The sequence below is a fragment of the Drosophila serrata genome, unplaced genomic scaffold (assembly GCF_035046125.1).
Source record: "Drosophila serrata isolate PLE 108 unplaced genomic scaffold, ASM3504612v1 contig_249, whole genome shotgun sequence".
In the NCBI taxonomy this organism is placed as follows: Eukaryota; Metazoa; Arthropoda; class Insecta; order Diptera; family Drosophilidae; genus Drosophila; species Drosophila serrata.
In genome coordinates this window covers 3,726,648-3,751,224 of record NW_028257147.1, presented here as the reverse complement: position 1 = coordinate 3,751,224, position 24,577 = coordinate 3,726,648, and the positions used below count along the sequence as shown (strand labels likewise).

The window sequence follows — 24,577 nt, the reverse complement described above, 5'->3', positions numbered from 1 at the left end:
CCTACCTCAATTACGAGTTACGATTACGAGTACAGTACGTTTCAGTAATGTTCATCCAAAACTTATGTATGTGTATAAAAAATATGTTTCATGCTAAGGCAACGTTCAACATCGATATGGGATAGTTTTAGTTATTAGTTATTTGTTATATTTTATTTATTACGGGGGGGAATTTATTTTATTTCTTTGGTGTAAAAGGTTTCATTATAAAGCGATTGGCATGATATGTGTCTGTGTGCTTTTAATGGTTCAGGTGAGAGGATATAGTTTCAATAAATTCCATTAAAGTTTGCCTTGTTTTGTAGGAGGAGCTGAGGTTAATGATGAGTAGTTTTGAATATTCCCAGGAGGTTATGGTTAATATTCCTTCAGTTTGTGCAAAATACATAGTTCTTTACGGGTTTAATGTGTGTGTATTGGCTAACAGTTATCGAGTGTTATGCTCTACTTTGGTGTATGACTCTTGTTTCCCTATATAAATATATAATATCTAATTGTGGTGAGGTAATTTAAGATCTAGGCTGTGTGGCTTTAAGTTTAGATTTCGGGTTATCGGTTAGTTTATTAGCATCCCGCATTCATTATATGTCTTCATATCAAAAAGTGTCAACAAATTGTCTCTGAATAGTATCCTAGGTATGCCTTAGGTGTGCTATATCTTTGGTATGTTTGAATGTATTTATTTTGTATCTCCGCTGCAGTACCATTCATCAGTAATTCATCAACGATTCATCATCATCATCATCCCTTATCCAATGGCTCCCGTGGTGGACACACAACTGGTACTGATCAATGGTTCCCTGGAGTTCACGGACGTGTTCGAAGGATCAATGGACAAAGTAAACGTTGAATTTGTCTCCACCGAATCATGCTGACTTTGGGTCTGTTCATGTCTCCTTGGCTTCACCAATTGATGGGCAGGATCCTTGTGCTGGACTCCAGCCTCGGCTGCAGGATAACTGGACACACGCTTCAGGGTCTGCAAATTAGATAAAGAATATTATGTATTAAAATTAGGGGAATACCCTTCAAAATTAGCTCACCTTATCACTTAAAATTTCAGCTGCATTTGCAGCTGCCACAGATTCGGTAACCGGACAAATATTTTTGCTAGAAGAGAATTTCTTGCGCTTTCGCTTCAAAGCTGCAATGGCAGTGAGTCCTGGAAATAAATTTAAATAAAATAATTTAAATTTAGGTAATTAGAATGATATTTAGTTTGATTTAAGCCCACCGCTTGTGGTGTGAAAGAAATGGGAGCCAACTCCCCCCACATGGGCTGCTGGTGGATTGCTAACCACCGAGGGCGTTGGTGTCGTTGTGGAGGCCGTGGTACTGGAGGAATCTCCATGGCATCCATAATTGTGCTGCGGTGAATTCTGGGCATAGGTGACCCTCATTTGACCATGAACCGGTGTGGATGAGTGCGAGGAATTACACACCGAATCCTCGGATTTTGAACGTCCCAGCATTTTGCTCACATTGCCCACCTTGGCGGCTTCTATTAATGTGCCTGAAGGAGGGAAAAAAAAATTTATTAAATACAATTTTTAATGTAAAAATTTTTTAAATTACAAATCTATATAGTTTTGGTTGCCTTGAACAATGATTTTTTAAATCTACACACTTTTCTCTGCCTTAATACTGGTTAGAAAAGGTTTAATATAATCTTTGGTAGACTATTTAAGAATCTTTTATTAATTGAATTATAACTAATAGTTGCCAATCTGGGTTACTCTAACGTATTAAATAATCAATAAATTTGGCTTATACTACTTGCTTTATCATACTAAATGTATAATGTTAGTATCTTTTTAAAATATATTACAAAATAATAATTTGACATTGTTTTGTTATTTACATAACTTAAAACCAATTTAAATTAAATCCAATTTATATAAAGAAAATAATATATTATTTTGTAAATTATTCTGAAATATTTTTAATATAAATATTTTTAACTTTATTTGAGGTTGTATTTGTAATATAAAAAAATAAATTGTAATTTGTAAAGTTAATAAATAAATTTGGTTTTTATACTAAATGCATAATGTTAGTATCTTTAGAAAATTTACTTAAAAATTATAATTTCACAATCTTTGTTATTAACATAACTTGAAACCAATTAACATTAAATGAATTGTATATAAGAAATATAAGGTATTATTTTATGGAATCAAATTTAGATATTTCCCTTCCTGAAATAAACATTTTTAAATAAGTTGAGGTAGTATTGTTTGATTATTTTGTGATATATATCTTTTCAAAATCAAATACTTTTGAAAACTGCATTTAACTAGAACAATTTTGAATATAGCTATGATTTCCAAACACTCTCAAGAATTTTGCTGTAGGTAAAAATGTAAAAGAAGAGTTTTTTCTATGACCAAGATATCACCATATTTTAAAATATTAAAAATAAATCCCAAAAATATTCCAAAATTAAATCATTTCGAGCACGATGAATGCGTACCCCATCTTTTTTTGTGCCCTGCAATCCTCTTGTTGTATGGCTTCAGTGCGGATTTGTTGTACTTGGTGGTCACCTGGTTGCTGGTCACCTGGATTGACCCACCACCCTGCTGGCCGCCCTGTCCCTGAGTGGGCGTGGTGGGTGAGTCTGAGCCACCACCACCACCCCCACTGCTACCCGCTTGACTCTGCTGGCGTTTATGCATAAAGTTCGGTGTAAATAGAGTGGAAAGTGTGGAGCTAAGGATCTCATGCTGGTTATCATAGTTATCCAGAGAGGTGGAAAATTCCGCAACAGGAGCCAAAGATCCCGTCGATCCTGGTGGAGCAATATTGAAACCCTTCATCAGACGACGCTCCTTCTGGCGATTCTTCTTGCCACCACCTCCTGGGGGGTCAAAGGACGAGAAACCCATTTCAATAGAGGCAAAGTCAAGTTAGTTAATAAACATTTCTTGGGCTTACCACCACCTTGACCAGCGGTCACATTCGTATCCATGCCGCTGTTTTTCAGAATTTCCACCAATTCGCAACGGAAAGCGGATATATCCTGCTTGATCTCATTGACATCGTCCTCGGTGACGCCCTGGGACTCGGCCTTGCGCTGCTCCACGGTCACATAACGCCTCACCAGATTTCTCATTATTTGCTGATACTTAAAGTCACGATCACTCGCCTGCTGGGCCTTTCTCTGGGGATTAAATCAAGGTTAATTAATAAATTTTTGAAATATTTTATCAGTTATTTAGTGTACTCACCCGAATGGTCTTCAGGTGTTCCCGTCGAGCGGCCGAGGAGCCGCTGCAGAAAACTCGTCTCACCCATTTTCCGGCATACCAAATAGACTTGGGTGTGGGTATTATATTAAAAGGAGGCGGACAGGTGCCACCCTCCTCAAAATAACTTATCCAGAGTTTTGAGCGAGCAAATTTCCACTCCACATCAGCACGTTCCTAAGGATAATTCAGGGAAAATGTACATATTAAAAGGTTGTACTTGAATATTCTAGACTTTCCAAACTAAACAAACTCATTAAAAGTTGTACTTTAAAAAAAAAGTTTACACTTTTTAAACAAATACCAAAGAAACAGCAAAAGAAACTATTTAAAAAACGAACATTATATATTGTTTATTATATATATATATTATATTGTTATATTTCTTTTCAAATCGAATATTGAAGAACTTCAAACTCCTTTCAATTATTTTTCAAATCTCCGTGATTCTTTTACTGCTGTTTAATTTTCCCTGACAAATTCTTTTGATTTATGCTTTATTAAAAAATTATTTTTAATGAAATACCTACCGATATTAATTGATATGAATGATTCATCATTGCAATAAGCAAATTGAGCAGCACCACAATATTGATCACTGAATAAGTGCCAAACATTAGCATTCCCCAGAAACGAGTGAAAATTTTAATGCCATCCAATTCGAAGCTGTCCAAATCAATCAGGCCAAAGACAGCCCAAAAGAGGGTTTGAGTGGTCTCAAATAAACTGAAATTAAATATATACATTAAATTAAAATATTTATATTTATTAATATAGAAAACTTTACTTGGAGAAACGTCGCCAAACAATGCAGGCATTGGGATCATTGGTGCCATTCATGTTTAAAAGTGCACTCATCGGTGAAACCTCAGGACAACGCTTCTTTTCCAGATCAGCATAGTACCTTTAAGGGGAAAGTATATAATTTAAATTTATTAATAATTTATTTAAAGCTTATTATTATTATTTCCTCAGTAAAAACTTTTTAAATTGTATTTTTGTCTTATTTTAATACCCTTGAAAGCTGTCAGAATTTTAATTAGAAGATTGTAAAAGAGTGAAGGAGTAATTTTTTACCCCATAAATCATATATTTTCTTGATCAGCATCAACAGCCGAGAAGATCTAAGTATTTCCCACAGAAAAATAAATTTTTAAAATTAAAAAAAAAAAATAAGGGGTAACAAAAATCTATAAAATGTTTGATTTTTTTATATATTAAACTGAGTATGCAGATTTATTAACCTGGTACAAACTAATATAGGAAAGCTTACCTAAGTAAAATTAATTTATTTTTGGCTTGATAAAGATATTTTTAAAGATTGATTTATCGAAAAAAAGTTGTCATTTAAATCGACAAATATCGATTAAAAAAACGTGAATATTTTAAAGCTTATTTTTTATTGATGTCCTATTTGATCTTGTTATAAAATTGCAAACGGCAAAAGTATATAATCTTCGACTTTCCTTTCTTTGTTAATTATTAACTCACCATAAAAGCTGATTGAGACCGCTGCCAAAGGCAAATAGTACCAAAACGTAGAGAAAAAAGAATTTCATGATATCCATAACCATCCGGGACAGCGACACCTGCAGTGGCCCCAGATGCGGATTCACTGAGAATATATAAACCAGCTTGAGGCTACTGAAAATGTTCGCCGCACTGAACAGGCCCTCGGAGATCAGCATGGGATCCCAGGCATCCCAACGTTCTCGAGGTAAATCCGTGGCATGTGAGTTAAATATCATCTCTTTTTGGACCTTAAGAACCATAAAATGTTACAATCTATTAGGAAATATATTTAAATAATTAGTGAAGCTCACCTGAAAGAAGGACACAACACGCAGAGCCACCGTGGCCACATATAATGAGTTTGTGACAAAGTCAATCACATTCCACATATCATTGAGATACTCCTGAAGACCCACATCCCACAGCTGCTTCACCTCGCTCCAGATGAGGCCACTGACCCAGGCCAGGATTAGCCACTCAATGAAGGTGGGTTTGGCTCCACGTTTCGTGGGCACCTCCTCCACCTTGAGCATGCCCGAGGAGTCGGCAAAGAACCAGCCACCGATGAAGGTCTCAATCCTCTGAGATGCCAGCATCAGGAGAACTTAATAACACGTTTTTTTTTTTTAATTAAGATCCAGGATAATGAAGGTTTTAACTCACACAAAAAGGTGAAATAGGAGGCGCTGTGGCAAATGAACTTGATGAAAGGCTTTCGCATGGTCTGACCAATGCTGGAGTAGGGAGCCAGGATATAGGCCAACGAAAAGATGGGAAACAGGATACCAATCCTTATAATGTCCACCGCCTGCAGGGCCATGTTCTTACGCCGAAATCCAGGCAGACCCTCGTACCAAATGCTTGCCAGCAACTGCTGGACATTCGAGTGAGCCACAAACTAAAAGGAAAGGATATCATTTAACAAGTAGTTATTCATATATTATTTAACAAGGATAACTCACCTTTTTCTGCCTCAACTTGATGGCCAATTTCAGGCGATTTAAATGCATCCTTTCGCCGTGCTCGTAAACGGGACCGGTGGGATCATGGTTGAGCAGAATCTCCAGCTCGTGGGAGGTGCGAGTATGATCCAGCAAAGCGGTGGCAAAATCCTGGCACTGCTTTCGCAGCTCCTGGTACTCATTCTGGGAAAACACCCATCTTAATCCATTTAGGTTTTACCTTTTTTCAAACCTCACCTTAAATTCGTGCTCCAGAAAGCTGAGGCGACGCAGCTCCCAGGACAGCTCGAAGGCTGTGAGTATGGGATCCTTGGAGGAAAGTGCTATCAGACTAGGACTGGCCAGGGCTCGATAGGCATTAATGCGGGATCTGGAATGCCTGAGAGAGTCCTCCTGCCGGGACTGAACACACTCATCGCAACCGCAGCGGACATCATGAGGCATGGGCAGAACGGCGCCACGATCTAAAAGGATCTTGATAATCTCATAGTTGTCACGATGTGCAGCCAGGATCAAGGGAGTTATATCCGGCGTGAAGGTGGAGGTATCCTCCGAGGCAGACTCCCAACTCTGATTAAATTAAAAAACAAACTTTAGTACTATTTATTCTGGAAAAGAATTTACTTTAACTCACATGATTACCCTCGCTGTGAAAGGTTACATTCTCGTGATCCAAAAGCACCTCCACAGCCTCAACAAACTCCTCGGAGATGGAGTGCAGCAGAGCATCCTTTGTGTCCACATTGTAGTTAATCAACAGCTCAACCATCTCAAGATTCTCATTGTCAATGGCCATCAGGAGGGCAGTGCGTCCCAAAGGATCCACACAATTCACATTGATGTAATCAGTGTCCTGTGCCTTTTGCAACATCCTTCTGGTGCCTGCCATATCGCCCCTTTCCACAGCCAACAGGAACTTCTTCTCCTCCAGCGTCAACTGTCGGATCTCCTGATGCGGCCGTATGGTGTTTTCCTCCTCCATCATGCCGTGTATGCTGTGACGCTACAGGATCGAGTTTAAATTTATTTGGGTAGCTTCAAAGGACCTTAACTTTCACCCACCTTAACCCGCCTGGCTGGCTCGATCTGGACTGCAATGTGACCACTGCCGCTGCTCTCACTGCCCAGTTTCTTTTCGGCACTATCGGAGGCATCGGCGGCGCCATTCTTGATTTTATTTAAAATGGGGGCCAGCACCGATTTCCGTCTTGCAGGACTCACAAAATGCAGTTTTTTTCCGTCGTCTGGAAAAGGAAGAAACCATAAAGATGTGATAATTGAAAGTCTGGTGAATAAAAGTGTTTTAGTTAGGAAATCTTAAATTGATAATATTTTTTTACAAAAATTTTCATTTTATAATAAGTTTAATTAGAAGAAAGTATCATATACAAAGCATATATTTCTTACTTGTGCCTAACATATAAATTTCGTATTAGATTAAGGTGACAACCCTGATGGAAAATGTAATAAAAATGGTTATGTTGGCAACCCTAAAAGAAATACAACCCTGTCCCCCTGTTTGGTATAAATAGCAGTCCCTTTCTTTGGTTATTTCATTCGACTCGAGGCCTTTGGCTCGTAGAGTCGTCTGGTGTTTATTTATTTGTATTCTTTTTTATTTTCTTTTGTGAAAAGTTGTACTTTCAAATTATAACCACAAATATTTTGGTATATTTGTTGAACGTTTCATTTGTCACTTTGTTTGTATTATTTTATTGAAACAATATAAAAATGACTTGTCGATTTTTGCCTCGATACGAACTTCTAGATGAGATTTTTCTCGGTTGCTGTTATGACTTGTGTTATAGTAACGATTTGAATTATTTTTATTGAAACAATTTAATAATGACTTGTCGAACTTCTAGGTTAGATCTAAATCTGTTTTCAATTCTTTGTATTTTCTTTTATTTTTCATTATTTTATGCCAATGACTTTTTTATTACTTTTTATTTGTAGCTTATGATCTTTTTGTAGCTTCTGTAGTTTTGTGGAGTTCTTTTATTTTGTAAATTTAACAATAAACAAGCAATTGTCGTATTTACTTTCTGCTTAATTTTTTTAAAAGTTTTTGATTTTGATATTTCAATAAATATCTGTTAACCTTGGAACATTCCTTATCCTTATCGTAGTCATTGTTAAATATAATAAATTCAAAAGCAAAAAAAACAAAAACATATGTATGTTTATAGAAAGAGGGAAAAAGATGGACCCAAGAGCCAACGCAAACACGCGGCGTATACGCGATATGCCATGGCTTTTAGGGTGGCATCGGAAAATCTGGGTCAATTATTGCCAGCCCGCTCTTTTTGCCCCCATTTTCATTTTTTTTTTTTTTTTTTTTTTGCATATTAAAAAGCAATGCACACGCACACAAACAGTGTGCCTGTCTGTGTGTTTTTCAACGTGTTGTCACTTTTTGGCATTTAATTTCGAATGACATTGACTGCATCGGCAGGAAAACACAGGACCTACAACAATTTGCAACAATATTTACAAGCGGCTTAGTTGAGGCCTATTTGAACGAGGACATTTGTAAGGATATTTTGAAGAGTTTAAGAAATTCTGGGAAATTCTTTAGGAGACTTTGTACGGGTTTGAAAAGTCTGCAGAAAAGATTTTTTTTTTTTTTTTTAATTTTGTTAATAAATCTGATATATTTATACCCTTGCAGGGTATTATAATTTCAGTCGGAAGTTTGCAACGCACTGAAGGAGGCACCTCCGACTATATATATTCTTGATCAGGATCAACAGCAGAGTCGATCTAGCCAAGTCCGTATGTCCGTTTCTACGCAAACTAATCTCTCAGTTTTGAAGCTATCTGAATGATACTTTCTAGTTAGTCTTCTATATACTCTCACTCATATATATGTCGGAACGGGCCGGATCGGACGACTATATCATAGGAATGATCGGAAAATTAAAAAAAAAAAAATTATAACATTTTCAGTTTTTAACAGAATTTGATCAAATTTGAGATATAGCCATTTCATATTATTCTACCATTTTATGAAAATCGGACTACTATATCATATAGCTCCCATAGGAACGATCGAGAAATTTGAGAGGACTGAGAATGGCGGTGGCTGTTGTCGGAAGACTGACAATCGCGGTGGCGATAACATTTTCAGTTTTCAACAGAATTTAATACAATTTGAGATAGAGCCATTTCATATTATTCTACAATTTTGTGTAAAATTTTATGAAAATCGGACTACTATATCATATAGCTCCCATAGGAACGATCGAGAAATTTGAGAGGACTGAGAATGGCGGTGGCTGTTGTCGGAAGACTGACAATCGCGGTGACGATAACATTTTCAGTTTTCAACAGAATTTGATCTAATTTTAGATATAGTTGTTTCATATTATTCTACTATTTTTTGTCAAATTTTATGAAAATCGGACTACTATATCATATAGCTCCCATAGGAACGATCGAGAAATTAATTCAATTAATAAGTATAACATTTTCAGTTTTCAACAGAATTTAATACAATTTGAGATAGAGCCATTTCATATTATTCTAAAATTTTTGTAAAATTTTATGAAAATCGGACGACTATATCATATAGCTCCCATAGGAACGATCGAGAAATTAATTCAATTAATAAGTATAACATTTTCAGTTTTCAACAGATTTTCATCAAATTTAAGATATAGCCATTTCATACTATTCTACAATTTTGTGTAAAATTTTATGAAAATCGGACTACTATATCATATAGCTCCCATAGGAACGATCGAGAAATTTGAGAGGACTGAGAATGGCGGTGGCTGTTGTCGGAAGACTGACAATCGCGGTGACGATAACATTTTCAGTTTTCAACAGAATTTGATCTAATTTTAGATATAGTTGTTTCATATTATTCTACTATTTTTTGTCAAATTTTATGAAAATCGGACTACTATATCATATAGCTCCCATAGGAACGATCGAGAAATTAATTCAATTATTAAGTATAACATTTTCAGTTTTCAACAGAATTTAATCAAATTTGAGATATAGCCATTTCATACTATTCTACAATTTTGTGTAAAATTTTATGAAAATAGGACTAATATATCATATAGCTCCCATAGGAACGATCGAGAAATTTGAGAGGACTGAGAATGGCGGTGGCTGTTGTCGGAAGACTGACAATCGCGGTGACGATAACATTTTCAGTTTTCAACAGAATTTGATCTAATTTTAGATATAGTTGTTTCATATTATTCTACTATTTTTTGTCAAATTTTATGAAAATCGGACTACTATATCATATAGCTCCCATAGGAACGATCGAGAAATTAATTCAATTAATAAGTATAACATTTTCAGTTTTCAACAGAATTTAATACAATTTGAGATAGAGCCATTTCATATTATTCTACAATTTTGTGTAAAATTTTATGAAAATCGGACGGCTATATCATATAGCTCCCATAGGAACGATCGAGAAATTAATTCAATTAATAAGTATAACATTTTCAGTTTTCAACAGATTTTCATCAAATTTAAGATATAGCCATTTCATACTATTCTACAATTTTGTGTAAAATTTTATGAAAATCGGACTAATATATCATATAGCTCCCATAGGACCGATCGAGAAATTTGAGAGAACTGAGAATGGCGGTGGCTGTTGTCGGAAGACTGACAATCGCGGTGACGATAACATTTTCAGTTTTCAACAGAATTTGATCAAATTTTAGATATAGTTGTTTCATATTATTCTACTATTTTTTGTCAAATTTTATGAAAATCGGACTACTATATCATATAGCTCCCATAGGAACGATCGAGAAATTTGAGAGGACTGAGAATGGCGGTGGCTGTTGTCGGAAGACTGACAATCGCGGTGGCGATAACATTTTCAGTTTTCAACAGAATTTGATCAAATTTTAGATATAGCCTTTTTATATCAGTCTTAAATTTTGTGTCAAATTTTATGAAAATCGGACGACTATATCATATAGGTGCCATACAAACGATCGTTTGATTTAGAGGAAAAACGCAAATCTGTGAATGTAAAACTGCAAATATATTATGTATACATAGGTGAATGAAATGAAAGCAGGTATTACTTCATTGTTTTTTAACATAAATATATATAATTTTTATTGTATGGATTCCTAGTCATCGAAGTTCTATCTGCAAGGGTATATAAACTTCAGCATGCCGAAATTAGCTTCCTTTCTTGTATTTTTTTTTGATTTCGGGTTAAGATTTAAGCTTTTGAGTATTTAGTTTATTTTAACTTGTACACCTTAAACAAAAATTCTTGATTTAAATTAATTATTTCAAAGTTTTATATGCCTTATAAATTTACTTTAAATATTCTTTATTAACTTCATAGTTATATCGTCTTTTTCTTAAGTTATAAATGGACTTTAAACGCTCGCTCAATTAGTAAGTTAAGAAGTCTTTGGGCAAGGTAACGACGTTCCACGTGCGTTGAACTTTCATTGATTGCTCCTACGCGACACAGTAACACACACACACACAGATACACTCCTACACATGTGCATATGTATTGTATTCCCTTGAGTGCCATGGTATGAGTCTGCGCAGGAACTAACCTAACTCAACCTGCCTTCATGTTGTCGTAGGTCGCGCACACACACTCGCGTAAAAACCACACCACAACCTTAGGCACAAATACCAATGCAAACGGAAAAGGATGTGAGCGAAGTAAAATGGCGTCGGCTAAGCCGCCATGTTGCACACAAACACACCGTTAGGCATTCACACAGATATATGTATGTATGTGGCATATACTAATCACTGGCGAGAATCGATATCGGAATGCTATTGATTGACCTGAAAACACAAGACACCACATAAGCGATGCCCACTTAAATTTATAATTAAAATGTAGTTGAAAAGTAAAAATATTTATAGGTAAAGTATAAATAAATAATTAAACAGTTAGTGGTATTAAAAGAGTCAAGTTAATGATTAGAAATATGATTAAAATGAGGTTTTGAGAGGGTGTTTTGTAATTATTTGAGGATTAAATTTATTAGCTTTGACTTATTTTAATACTGGTAACTTGTAAAGAGCGTAAATACTTGTTTTTAAGCTGAATAAAATTAAATTAAAGTGTCTTAATATTATTTTTCGAATATATTTCATTTTTAATAAAATATTTCATTTATTCAGATAGAAATCTTAGATTTATAACCTTACCTTCTCCTTCTTCGCCGGTTTTCGCTTCGCTCCATTTCGACAACTTTAAAGGTATAGAAAAAATACAAGCAGTTAGAAATTAGTTAATTAGTTAGTAAGAATTCTAGCCTATTAAAATAAATATTAAAATATAAAAACATTTAAGTTACTTGAGGTATTAGATATTAAGGAATATTAAACACACTCGATATGCGTATAATGGAAGCTAATACATAATAAATAATATAGTTAATTGATATTATTAACCATGAAATTTTAAGTTAATAAGCAACTCTTAAGCTTACAGGATATATTTTTTTTCTTAAAAATATAACTCATTTGAGCTAATTAAAAATAGGTCTTAATAACGATTAAGAACATTAAAAATAAAAGGAATATTAACCGATAACAGTATTTGTGAATTGTGTTTAGTAAATGTTCCCCAATTATAAAACATTTTAAAATTCTAAAACAATTTATGATAACCTAAGGCATTATTTATTCAAACATTAAATCATAATTTTAATATTAATTTAAAGTATAGTTCGCTTCATGGTCTATATAAATTATAGACCAATTTAATTTCGCCCAAATGACATTCCCGACCCTGAATTCGATTAGCGCTCTACGAGATGTTCATCATCGGAAATTTATGGATTCCGCCTTGAACATTTTGTCGAATTTCCTGCACTGGCTTCAACCTTGAACATCTGCTCACCTGTGCAGGTGAAGATGCATTTACCGCCCAAAAAAACAAATGCAACGACCTTGACACACAGCTTGGCATTATCTGTGGCAGCTGCTGCAGCCAAATGGCAGATAATTAAATGTCAAGATTGCACAGGGAAAGGAAAGGTAAGGAAAGGGAAGGGTTTTTGCCAAAAGGACATCTCAACTTTATGGCCTCATTGAGAAATGGATTAAAAAGAGCCTTAAAGTGGTAAAAACTAAATAAAAAATATACATATAAACCTAATGAAAACTAGGTAAATCGTAAAATATTTATTATTTAATATATGCAACATTATAAACCCCACTTTTTCTCTCCATGCATAAAACTCTGACAGAGATGGGCAGTGTCATTTCCTGGCGCCTGAGGAGGAATTCAGGTTCAGGATTGTCGCTTCACCTCCACCGAAGGTTGCTGCTCTTGCATTCGGCTGGAGGCTGAGTCGAAAGAGAGGGGGGTGGAAAATCTGGTGGCATACATTTCTCGAGTGTCCTTGTGGCGGGCAACAAACGCCAACGACTTGTGGCTCCTTATGCACAGACGCAGAGTGCGTGTCCTTGCAGAAAATTGAGCAGGCCAGAGACAACGTCGAGGACGAAATGCAACAATAATGGCAAAAACAACATTAGCAACAACAAAGCAGAAGAAGAAACCCGGACAAACACTCCACAAATTGCAACACTCGACCAATGAAAGGGAAAGAAAAAGGATACTTGGTTTCATGAGACTTTCATTTAATAAAAGTATATTTAAAACAAAATTAATAGACAAATATTTAAAGACATATTAATCATCTATAGATAGTATACATATATCATCAGAAATATTACAAAATAGCTTTGTAATATTGTAGATTTATCACCAAAAACCCCTCTTATTTTTTCCTATTAAATAAACTAATTATTGTTCATTTATTCAACCATTTCCGGTTTAATAGTAAGGGTATTTCCGGAATCATTTTACCCCTCAATCTGCTAAACATTTTTAACTTTGTTTTCATACTGTTTCTGTATTTTTTTTTGTTTGCGGCAGTAACTTGAGTCTGAAGATGAGGCTGAGGATGCAAAGGGATGCAAGCCAAGGCAATGCCAAAACTACGTACTTGGGCCCACTTTCAACCCCTTACAACCCCAGTTTTTCCTTCTCTCTTTGTTTTTTTTTTTGGAGAAGGCCAAGCGCGAGCTGCTTGAGAAATATGCATAGTTCAAAGTGCAAAAAGGGTGAAACCGTACAAAAAATCAAAATGCAAGAAATATACACAAAAAAACACACACACGCAAAAAGCGGCATTACGTATACGCCATGTTGTCAGCAATTAAAGGCGAACTTTAGCGAGTTGCAGCTGTTGTTACATGTTGCTGTTGTTGTTGTTGTTGTTGCATGTTGCTGTTGTTGTTGTTGTTGTTGTTGTTGCAGCTGTTTTGTCGCTGTCCTTGAGCGCCTTCTAATTGAGGGCACTGCACTCGCTTTTTGCGGTGACCCCAAATGCACCACCCTATTTTGTACCCTTTCGTTTGTGGGCTTTGTTTTTGGCTTAAATGCTGTTTAACTGTCCACAGAGCCTTGCTACCCCATAGATGTTTTTTTTTTTTTACAAATGTGGGCATAAGAAAATAAGTTTGCAAATAGTTTTTAATAGATAATATTATAAGGAATTCCATGTAAGGTATTCTTAGTAGAAAAAGGTATAAAAAAAGAAGCCTCTGGAGATAATAAATATTTACTTTGATCCTATTTTAATTTTAGATATTTAGAAATTGATCCTTTATTTCTGCTATGTTTAAAAAAGAAGCTTAATTAGCAGTTACTTAGGAAATTCCTAGACAAATATTTGCCATAAATAATTTAAGTAAATAATTTTATTTGTATTTATTTGAGAAGTATTTTAAGATAACATATTTTCCTCTTTTTCTTGATATATAAAATTCAAATGCTTACACTTTATGTATTATATTTATTTTAATATATAACATAATTCAACTGCTTCCTCTTTATGTATTGTATTTATTTCTTAAATATACAATTCAAATCTTTCCTCTTTAAGCTCGTGTAACTAAAATTCGGACCTTGCTTGTATGTTTTTTTCGCGAGGATTGTTATATTTCTTAGTGTGCGTTAAGGGCAGATGTATGTGTGTTTGTGTGTGTGTATATGTGTTTCTTTGTGTGTGTGTGTGTGTGTGTGCTTGCTTCCGTTGGGGGTGCAAAATGCAAATGAATCAAATTTCTTCCATGTGTCCCGCCTTTGCATTTGTGTATTTGTGTTTTTGTTTGTTTGTTTATTTGCACGGAACAGTGCACTTGCAACTGTATGCACCTTATACACACACAAACACAGACACACACACATACACCAAAGCACTCGGAAACACACACCCATAAAAAGAACTCACACACAAGACACACGTTGCACACCTGAAAGTAGGTTAACTCGTTTTTACGGTTCAATTTTTTACAGTAATGCACGAAACGTGACGAGCAAAAAATGGGTAATAAGAAATATATGAATATAATATATATATTTGTACATTTATAAACATATATTTTAAGGAAGATTTTTTTAGGATTACCATAAAGGCATGAAAAGTTCGATGGTTCGATGGCTTTGATTATTATTTAAATTGGAATAAGTAAATAATAATATTTGATTGAATTATTTACAAGTTAATCATTAAAAATATTTTAAGATATATTAATATATATGAAAACTCAAAAAAAACTGGATCGGTCAGTCACTTAGTCTTCTAAATACTTTCACTTGAATATATGTCAGAACAAGCCGGATCGAACGACTATATCATAAAGCTGCTAAAAAACAAATTATAACTTTTCCAGTTTTCAACATATTTTCTTCTAATTTAAAGTAAAGCTATTTTGAATTATTTTATATATATTATATTTATTATATATATATTATATTAATATCGGATGACTATATCATATAGCTGCCATCGGAACGATCTTTCAATATAGAGAAAAAGGCAAAACTATTTGTGCGTGTGAGTGTAATATCCTCTATCTCAATGTCGCTCGCTCTCCCTCTCTCTCTCTCTCTCTCTCTCTCTCCCATAAGCTCTAATTAGTTCAGCATGTCTAAGTCATTCTCACTCTCTCCAACTCTCTCTGCCATTCTCCAGCTCTATCCCTTTCTCTAGGGCTCTCGCTTACTCTCTTTCTCTTCTGCTCGGAGACTATAAATACCAGGCGCTGCCGCCGCCCGGACCTCAGTCTGTCCGTGGCCGTCCCAGTGTTAACATCTCTAGTGATAGTGATTAGTGATAACAGTGATAACGATGGCCCTTCTACCTCAAAAATATCATCTGGCCAATGGAATAAATGTGGATAAACAGGAAGAAGCTTATCTCGAGATGACATAGCCTTATTAAAGTCACCAGGAATATGGATCTACACTGCAAGGAATTAAGGAATGACGAAAGAGATTAATTCCGGTAAGTCTTAATCATGACAATTATATCAATTATATATATAGATGGTATAGAAGTAATCAGGCTGAGATCTAGAAATAGCTTTGCATTCATTTTCCCAGTAATTTCCTTATTGCCACTAAAGTTAATATTTTAAATGATACAGCAAGCTGTATTAAATTTATCTACCAAAGTTATCTACTCAAAGTTAAACAGCCTAACTTAAGTATAAATTATTCACAAATATTGATTTCTAGTTTTAAAATTGATCCAACTTTTGTTAGCTTATTATTGCAAATTTATAATTTAAACCAAACACTTTTCTTCTTCATTTCCATCTACACCTTTTTATTTAAGAAATTATTCAGTTTTTTATGATTTGAAAGAATTCCCCATTAGGCTTATGTCTGCCAATTTTATGTTCTGTTGAAGATTCAGTTCAATAAACTAAACAAATGGCAAACATAAACATTTGAAATGTATGGATCATATTATGAAGACTATTAGATCATGGGCTTTTATTATTTTGTGATGCTAATTCCAGGGTCTTTAGTTGGATGATTTAATTCATAGTAAAGTAATAAGTATAAAGCTATAAGAATATAAATAATAGATTTATCATATCATTAAATTTCCTATAAAGTAATCAAATAATATTTGTTCTTATTTATTTTCGTAGCTCTCAAACGCTCTTTCACTCTTTGAATTCATATTTTGCTGACCCCGTGCTTGTGTCTCACTTTAATTAAATTAATCAAACACACAACTTCAGTTGGTTTGGAAAATGGAAAACTATATGGAAAATCTCTCCCCCTCTCTCTTGTTGCACTTTTGCGACCTTCTCCTTTTGCCTCCATAGAAAAAAACCCCAAAAAACGCCCCTTTTTGCTCGATATACCGGCTGCAAAAAGCAACTTGGAAATCGAGAAACTGGCACAAGTGGACACTGAAGAGCCATCGACAGGACTTTGGATGGGGATGCAAATTGCAGATGAGAATAAGAATGAGGACGTGGAAACGACCCCACCTGGACAAAGGGTCAAAGGCCACTGAGCAAACAATGGTAGGAGCAGGAGTAGCACTGCAGTAATAATCCAAAAGGCAAACACTCCTTTGTTTAAAAAGGACAAACAATATGAATACAGTTCTTAATATAGTCGTAACTGATACAAATTAAAAAAGGGGGCTTTGCAAAAATATATAATATAATTAAAATAATTATCTGATTAGGTATACTGTAGAAAATCCATCTTTTAATTTTAATTAAATTTCTAGGGGGTGTATTTATTGGAGAACTCTATTAATATATCCAACTTAGCTTCATCTTTTACTGTTTTAAATATTGAAATGTTAACTAAATATACTTAATATTATTATAATGTAACCCAAGAATTTGTTATAAATTTATTCATTTAAATATGTTTTAAACCATATGAAAAATCATACATGGATGCAAAAATTAATTAAACATTTTATTGGATCATTATTTTACCTAAAGAGTTAAGGATTTAAAATCAAATAAAATATCAAAATCATGTTATGTAATATTTTAAATATAATTAAATACTAAATATAATAAATAATTATAAATACTTTTAAGGGAAATTTTAAAAGGAAATTAAAAGTAAAAAAGTATATCAAGTTCAGCCTCATATTAGAGCTATGAATATTCTTTTTATATGTCAATTCCCTCTTATATAATTTATTTATTTATATTTTTATTCAATATTTAATAAAAAATATGTATATTTTTTATTGTGTGCCCCCTTTTACTCACCTTGAGTTGAGATTTCCTCTTGAGGGCGGCAATTGAACGAGTTTGCTGTCGTAAAACCTCCAGGGCAGATGCAGAGGTCGAAAATTAAATTGAAAACTGATTCCGGCGAATAAAAAAAAATCTGAAACCAATGAAATGGAAAGCGTGAACTCGAAAACTCTCACGAAATACAAATTTTTGTTTTTTGCTTTATTTTGCATATATTTTTTCTTTTTTTTTTGGATACTATGTATATACTCTAGTGTTTTCAAAGTAAACACCATTTTCACAGAAGATAAAAATATAAAAATTATAAACACATTTTAAAGCAAATAAATAGTCATACAAAAATATATTACAAGAAATTTAAAAATGATATAAAATTTTTATAAGTAATAAAAGAAAACATTATTAACAAGAAAGGAAGCTAACTTCGGCACGCCGAAGTTTATATACCCTTGCAGATAGAACTTCTATGAATAGGAATCCATACAATATAAATTATATTTATTTGTGTTAAAAAACAATGAAGTAATACCTGCTTTCATTTCATTCATATATACATATACATATTATATTTGCAGTTTTACATTCACAGATTTGCATTTTTCCTCTACATCAAACGATCGTTTGTATGGCACCTATATGATATAGTCGTCCGATTTTTATGAAATTTGCCACAAAATGTTAGACTTATATAAAATGGCTATACCTCAAATTTGATGAAAATCAGCTGAAAACTAAAAAAGTTATAAATTTAATTGTATTAATTTCTCGATCGTTCCTATGGGAGCTATATGATATATTAGTCCGATTTTCATAAAATTTTACACAAAATTGTAGAATAATATGAAACGGCTATATCTCAAATTTGATGAAAATCTGTTGAAAACTGAAAATGTTATACTTTTTAATTGAATTAATTTCTCGATCGTTCCTATGGGAGCTATATGATATAGTCGTCCGATTTTTATAAAATTTTACACAAAATTGTAGAATAATATGAAATGGCTATATCTCAAATTTGATCAAATTCTGTTGAAAACTAAAAATTTTATAATTTTTTTTGTAAAACTTTTCCGATCATTCCTATGACAGCTATATGATATAGTCGTCCGATCCGGCCCGTTCCGACATATATACGAGTGAGAGTATATAGAAGACTAACTGCAAAGTTTCATTCAGATAGCTCCAAAACTGAGAGACTAGTTTGCGTAGAAACGGACAGACGGACAGACGGACAGACGGACAGACGGACAGACGGACATGGTTAGATCGACTCGGCTGTTGATCCTGATCAAGAATATATATACTTTATATAGTCGGAGGTGCCTCCTTCACTGCGTTGCAAACTTCTGACTGAAATTATAATACCCTGCAAGGGTATAAAAAGTACGTTTCATTTAAAACCCAAAACTTTTAAATTATAATAATCGTATTAATTTAAACTTTAAAGTAATAATTGTATTTATTTTTATATGGCATTAAAATTATATTAAACTTCGTAATAACTTAAAAGGTAATCAAATATTTAAAATATTCAAAAATAGTGAGAGCATTTAAAAATGTTTTACAAATTTAAAAATTTTCGGTTTTTTTCTTTTAATTGTTTACGTTTGCTTGAGAGGGAACGGCGCGAAAAAAGATGAAAAACATTTTGTATTTTCGAATTATAAACAATTTAGCCAACGAGCATCGCTTTCAATATTTCCCCATTTAATATTCATTGATTGCTTTGTTTTGGCTCTAATTGCACGTTTTGACTGACTTATTGTGTGGGTGCGATATGCTTTAGCGTTTATTTCATTTTCGCAATATTTCAGAATAATTATGAATAATTTTCTTTCACTTTTACGAATATAACCTTGCGCAATTTAAAAACGAATTTAAAGGGAAACAGAACACACACACACCGAAGGGATTGCATTTTATACTGCATATTTCCGTTACGTGCTGAGCAACCGGAAGTGCACACACACACATAAACTAACAAATACACTCAAGTGCAGGGGGAGTTATTTTTTTTCCTTTTTTGTCGATGTAGTTTGGTAACTTTTTTAAGGGGGGTGTTTGACCCATAAATGAATTTATGCCAATTTAGAAAGCCAAATAGCAATTGGGGGCTCAGCGGGGGAGGAATTAAGAAAAGGGTGCTCAGGGCGGGGAGGGGGCGGGGGCGTTGGCTAACCAATTAAAACATGTTGTTTTTTTTTCCACATTTTCATGGGGAGGGTTGTTGTTATTTATTTTTGCTTGATATTTCCCCCGAGCTTGAGAACTTTGTTTTTGGCCAACATAACCGGATATATTTGTGCAATTATTTTAATGGCCTAGACACTAACACAAACACACGCACACACACACACACACACACAGAGTTGGGGAAAATATTCCCTGGACAAGCCCTTTTTTTCTTTTGAAATTTACTTTTTTCGTTTGCTTAACAACTTTTTCCTTTTTTTCTCACTTTTGATAATGGGAAATATATATATTTTTTTTTGGTTTTACTATTTCTATTAGATTTCCCGTGGGCGCGTCGCTGCTGCTTTGCCGATTTTTCCGAGTTTTCCGTGCGCCTTGGCCAGCAGTCGACTTGCAACTGAGCGAGTGAAAAACTCGAAACAGCTGAAAAACTGCAAGGACTCCCGACCCCTGGATCCGATCCCAAAAGAAAAAAAAAATAATAAAATACGAATCTTGCAGCCCCAGACGAACTCTGAACCGAGTACGAGTACAGATGGGGATACCGGGCAAAAAGGGGCGGGAGGGGATGTCCCATTGATGGTGGCCCCAAAAACTCAATGAATGCGCCAAGCCGGCTGCAGGCGACGCAAGGCGCATGTGTCCTGTAGTAAAAACGGCAGCAAGGATAATGAACTCTCTGCCAAGTGCAGGTCGCTGCTAGGACCTTAAATAGGAGGGGGGGGGTTGTTTAATAAATGGGACATTCTAAAGTTCTTTCACATTTAATCCAGGTCAGAATTTTGCAATTGAAGCTTGGCTTTAAAATAAAGTTTAAACCAGTTTGTAGCATATTCATTGATTTTCAAAATGCGCGCCAAAATAAATACAATACTTACCAGTACATATCAGTTCGTTGGCCAACACTGTAAACTTCCAATTATCGCCAGTCTGGCTACGCTGGTGGTACTTCCAATGTTTTCGATTACTAGACAATCGATAACGAGAGAGAATTCTATTAATTTACGCTGTTAATGAATTTTACTTTCTCCATGTAAATTTGTTTTCTAGACGTGTAAGATATAAAATGTTAATTAACAGCTCCGGTATTAAGATTGACGAGAAAAAAATATCACAAAATACCAAAACAAATATCGATACATTGGTTGTTTGGTATATTTTCTACACCCGACTGCCAACGAAAGAAAATTCTGTTAATAAGAGCAGGTCTGTTAAAGAATTTTACATTACAATTCAACTTCCTACATGTGAATTAGATCGCAAACTCGAGAATTCGACCCCATGTAAACGTGTAAAATAATTCTTTAGACATGTAAGATGTAAAATGTTAAATAACAGCAGTTTTTCAAAACAAATGCTATCATCGAAAAAAAACAAAAAAAAAAAAGCGACGAAAAATTTGTTAGGAAAAAAACTAATTTTGCCGGTGAAAAATTGAACCAAATGTGAATTAAAAGTGAGTAAAGCGACAAGAACAACCCAATTCCCCAATTGGATAATGAAAAGACACGTTTGCAGCTACCGAAATGACACAATTCGTACATAAATGAAGCAATAACAATTAAGCAAAATTAGCAGGGGGCTGATGCTCCCTGGGGAATTTCCATGATGCCAAGTGACAATTGCGACTCGGAGGACGAATGCATGGAAGTCAATACGATTCGGATCCTGCGCTGCAGCGTGGCCAGGTGCCCCTACAGGACAAACAGGGCCCACAACCTGTGGCGTCACGAGGAGCGCCACAAGCGTCCGGTGGAACCGAAGCCATTTGGCTGTCCCGTCTGCATCTACAACACCGATAAGATCACCAACCTAAAGCGGCATGTGGCCATCCGACATCCCAAAGAGGTCGTAGTCCCAAAGACTCCGGATGAGCCGGACACCCAGCTGAAGTCGGCCGCAGGAACCCGCAGGATCCGCTGCCAGGTGATGGGCTGCCGGTACGAAACGAATCGAGCCCATGACCTGAAACGCCACATGGCGGTGCACAACAATGTTGAGAAGAGCCACAAGGAGTACAAGTGTTCCCTGTGCATGTACAGCTCGGATAGGAAGGCCAACCTCAAGCGGCACCTGGAACTGCGACACTCTGGCATCGAGGAAACCATTCAGACGGCCGATGAGCTGCAGCAGGAGCTACACAGCCTGGAGGAGGAGAAGAGGCTGGAAGAGCTGGCGCAGCAGGATGAGCTGTTCAACGACTTGATAGAGAACCTTGACGAGGTGGAGCTCGAAATCGAGAGGAAGGAAACGGCGGAGGAGCAAGTGCTCGATCAGCTGGCTGAGGAGCAGGAGGAGGAAGAACCTCCTCTGATCACAATATCCACCTGCAAGCCTCCGATGCTCCAAGGAGACATAACCGACAAGCAAGTGATTGTAAGTTAACCAATTTTACGTTTATTCTGTCACACTCTCTCTAACCATTCACGTCTTTCGTCAGGCTGTCAACGTGAATGGCCAGCTGCGTTGGTTCCAATCAATCGATCCGCCGCCTGGCGCATCCTTAAAACTGCAACTGGCCCTTGAGGAGCAGGAACAGCAGGCTGCTTCCGCCCAGCAGCAAATGGATGAGCTGGACGATGAGTTGGCCTTGTCCCTGGCCCAGCAGGACCAAGAAGAGGAACTGCTTGTGGAAATGTTAACCGAAGAGGAGCCGTCGGATAATGATGTATCCTGGACTTTTCACATTTCAAACGACAAATTGATAGTTGCCAGTCGAAAATGTAAGCAGGAGATGCTGGAGCCATGCGAAGAGATCGATTTCCCCATTTGGTGGGACGATGGCGATTACACAAAAATGCACAAAAACCAAACGTTTCGGGATTGCCAGCAAAAGCCCTCAAAGGCTGTTGTGCAACGCATACTGCGCGACATTTATGACATATACTACAAGCCGTTTAAGGAGAAGCGCAAGCAGTTCCAGGTGTTCCGGATTAAGGACTCGTGGCTATGCGCTACACAGATGACACGCATGCAGATAATAAAGGACATGTACTCGAAGCAGGGCACATGAAGTTTAAATTATAGTCTAAGCTAAGCAAAGAAAGGTATTTCATTTATTTTGATGAAAAAGCAGACAGTAAAATTCCATTTAAGAAATTTTAAAATCTAACAATTTTTTTAACACCTTTCAGGCCTGACAAATGAAGAATAATTTACTGGCACAATTGTAATCATGCATTTCACCAGCATCAAGGGCGACGCAGTCCTCATTAAATAAGTTTGGCTGGTTTTTGCCCCACTTGATAAAGGGCGGTCTTGTCCCGGTAGCCGAAGATGTGTACTCCAACTTATTGGCCATATTGTGGATGTCCAGCCAGAAGGCCAAATTGGCCTTTTGATTTACCATAGCCGCAATAGCCCTCCGCTCCTCCTCGTTCTCTATGATGGCAAGCTGACCGCCCATCCGGCGACAAGTATCCGAGGCAGAAAACCAATTCTTTTCGAAAAGCCTCTCGATGTAGAAAAACCTGTTTGCGATCTTTTGGAAGTTTGCTGGAATTGACTTGGATACCGTGGAATTCTGAAGGCTAGAGAGTTTTCCCTGAAGATCTTTTATCTGGGTTTCCAGTGCACTCTTCAGGTCTTTGAAAATCTGCCGCGGCTCAGCGATTTTTTCAATCAGTTCCTGCTGCCAAAGTTTCTGTTGGCTTTCCATTCTATCCAGTTTTGCACCCAAGTTCTCCGAAATGATCCTTTCCAACTTATTGAGGGTTTGATTTCCGTTAGAAATTAGAATATCTTGTTGATTTGCCATAAAGTTGAGTCTCGCTTCCATATCCTGCGTTGGTTGCATGGTTGCCCTTACAGTTTTCTCAAAGGCCAACTGTATGCCTTCAATCCTGTCCAGCTTCGATTGCGTTTCATTTAAACCTAAAGAATCAGAGATACTCCACTGGTCTTGGAGTTTAGCAATGTGATCGAGCAATGGCTTTAGTACGGACAGACAGAAGGATCCGCACTGGTTTTTTGGATCCTCCAGTAGACATACAGATCCTTCAGGGGATTGTGCTACCACATACCAAGGAATAATCGCAAATATAAAGAAAGCTGCGGATTTAGACATATCAGCGAGATTATCACCACGTAAGGCAAATGATTCGATTAAACTGATCTGTATTATTCAGTGAACTTTCGACCAGATAAGGAAATTGATTCGATTAAACTGATCTATATTATTAAAAAATATCGCTGATAAGATCGTACAAAAAATCATTAAATCGCAACATAAAATACTACTGTAAATAAATAATTTAATAATTGTTTTTAAACATATCATTGAAGTATGTTAATTTGTTATGAAGATAGGATGTACTTATCACTGCTGTGGAACTTAAAGATAGAAAAATAATAATAATTATATATATATTAATACATTTTTTATACAATTCCTTTAAATATTTAAGTTTTTATACCCTTGCAGGGTATTATAATTCAAGTCAGAAGTTTGCAACGCAGTGACGAGTCATCTCCGACCATATAAAGTATATATATTCTTGATCAACATCAACAGCCGAGTAGATCTAGCTAAAATTTTATGAAAATCTGACTACTATATCATATAGATGCAATAGGAACGATCAGGAAAATAAT

At 35.5% G+C, this 24,577-nt stretch overlaps 3 protein-coding genes across 6 annotated transcripts; 1 reads left to right on the top strand and 2 right to left on the bottom strand.

Moving 5' to 3' along the window:
* Positions 1-548: 548 nt before the first annotated feature.
* Positions 549-17,832, bottom strand: Trpgamma (Transient receptor potential cation channel gamma). The gene is made up of 17 exons (XM_086832701.1): positions 17,804-17,832; positions 11,894-11,936; positions 6,785-6,966; positions 6,357-6,725; positions 5,960-6,292; positions 5,723-5,905; positions 5,424-5,658; positions 5,072-5,364; positions 4,740-5,008; positions 4,036-4,152; positions 3,779-3,974; positions 3,231-3,425; positions 2,938-3,163; positions 2,474-2,860; positions 1,235-1,513; positions 1,044-1,162; positions 549-979 (listed from the first exon to the last, which is right to left on the bottom strand). The coding sequence occupies exons 4-17, from the start codon at positions 6,705-6,707 to the stop codon at positions 749-751; spliced, it is 3,414 nt and encodes a 1,137-aa protein (XP_086688827.1). The 5' UTR covers positions 6,708-6,725; positions 6,785-6,966; positions 11,894-11,936; positions 17,804-17,832; the 3' UTR covers positions 549-748.
* A 3,342-nt stretch (positions 17,833-21,174) lies between these two features.
* On the top strand, positions 21,175-24,257 carry her (hermaphrodite). Of its 4 annotated transcripts, none has more exons than XM_020948813.2 (4): positions 21,179-21,440; positions 21,503-22,360; positions 22,425-23,031; positions 23,119-24,257. In XM_020948813.2, the coding sequence occupies exons 2-3, from the start codon at positions 21,590-21,592 to the stop codon at positions 22,995-22,997; spliced, it is 1,344 nt and encodes a 447-aa protein (XP_020804472.2). In that variant the 5' UTR covers positions 21,179-21,440; positions 21,503-21,589; the 3' UTR covers positions 22,998-23,031; positions 23,119-24,257. The 4 variants fall into 4 exon arrangements, with proteins under 4 accessions (XP_020804471.2, XP_020804472.2, XP_020804473.2 ...); XM_086832693.1 differs by having other exon boundaries at positions 21,316-21,440; positions 21,537-22,360; XM_020948812.2 differs by lacking the exon at positions 23,119-24,257 and having other exon boundaries at positions 21,175-21,440; positions 22,425-23,091.
* LOC110181149 (uncharacterized) lies at positions 23,019-24,050 on the bottom strand. The gene has a single exon (XM_020948822.2). The coding sequence runs from the start codon at positions 24,048-24,050 to the stop codon at positions 23,115-23,117; it is 936 nt and encodes a 311-aa protein (XP_020804481.2). The 3' UTR covers positions 23,019-23,114.
* Positions 24,258-24,577: the final 320 nt, after the last annotated feature.

Coding starts and splice junctions, on each gene's coding strand:
- her (XM_020948813.2), top strand. CDS start 21,590: ATGATGCCAAGTGACAATTGCGACTCGGAGGACGAATGCATGGAAGTC. Junction 22,361..22,424: donor TAACCGACAAGCAAGTGATT/GTAAGTTAACCA, acceptor GTCTTTCGTCAG/GCTGTCAACGTGAATGGCCA.
- Trpgamma (XM_086832701.1), bottom strand. CDS start 6,707: ATGATGGAGGAGGAAAACACCATACGGCCGCATCAGGAGATCCGACAG. Junction 5,659..5,722: donor TCAAGTTGAGGCAGAAAAAG/GTGAGTTATCCT, acceptor CTTTCCTTTTAG/TTTGTGGCTCACTCGAATGT. Junction 5,009..5,071: donor GTGTTGTGTCCTTCTTTCAG/GTGAGCTTCACT, acceptor ATGGTTCTTAAG/GTCCAAAAAGAGATGATATT.
- LOC110181149 (XM_020948822.2), bottom strand. CDS start 24,050: ATGTCTAAATCCGCAGCTTTCTTTATATTTGCGATTATTCCTTGGTAT.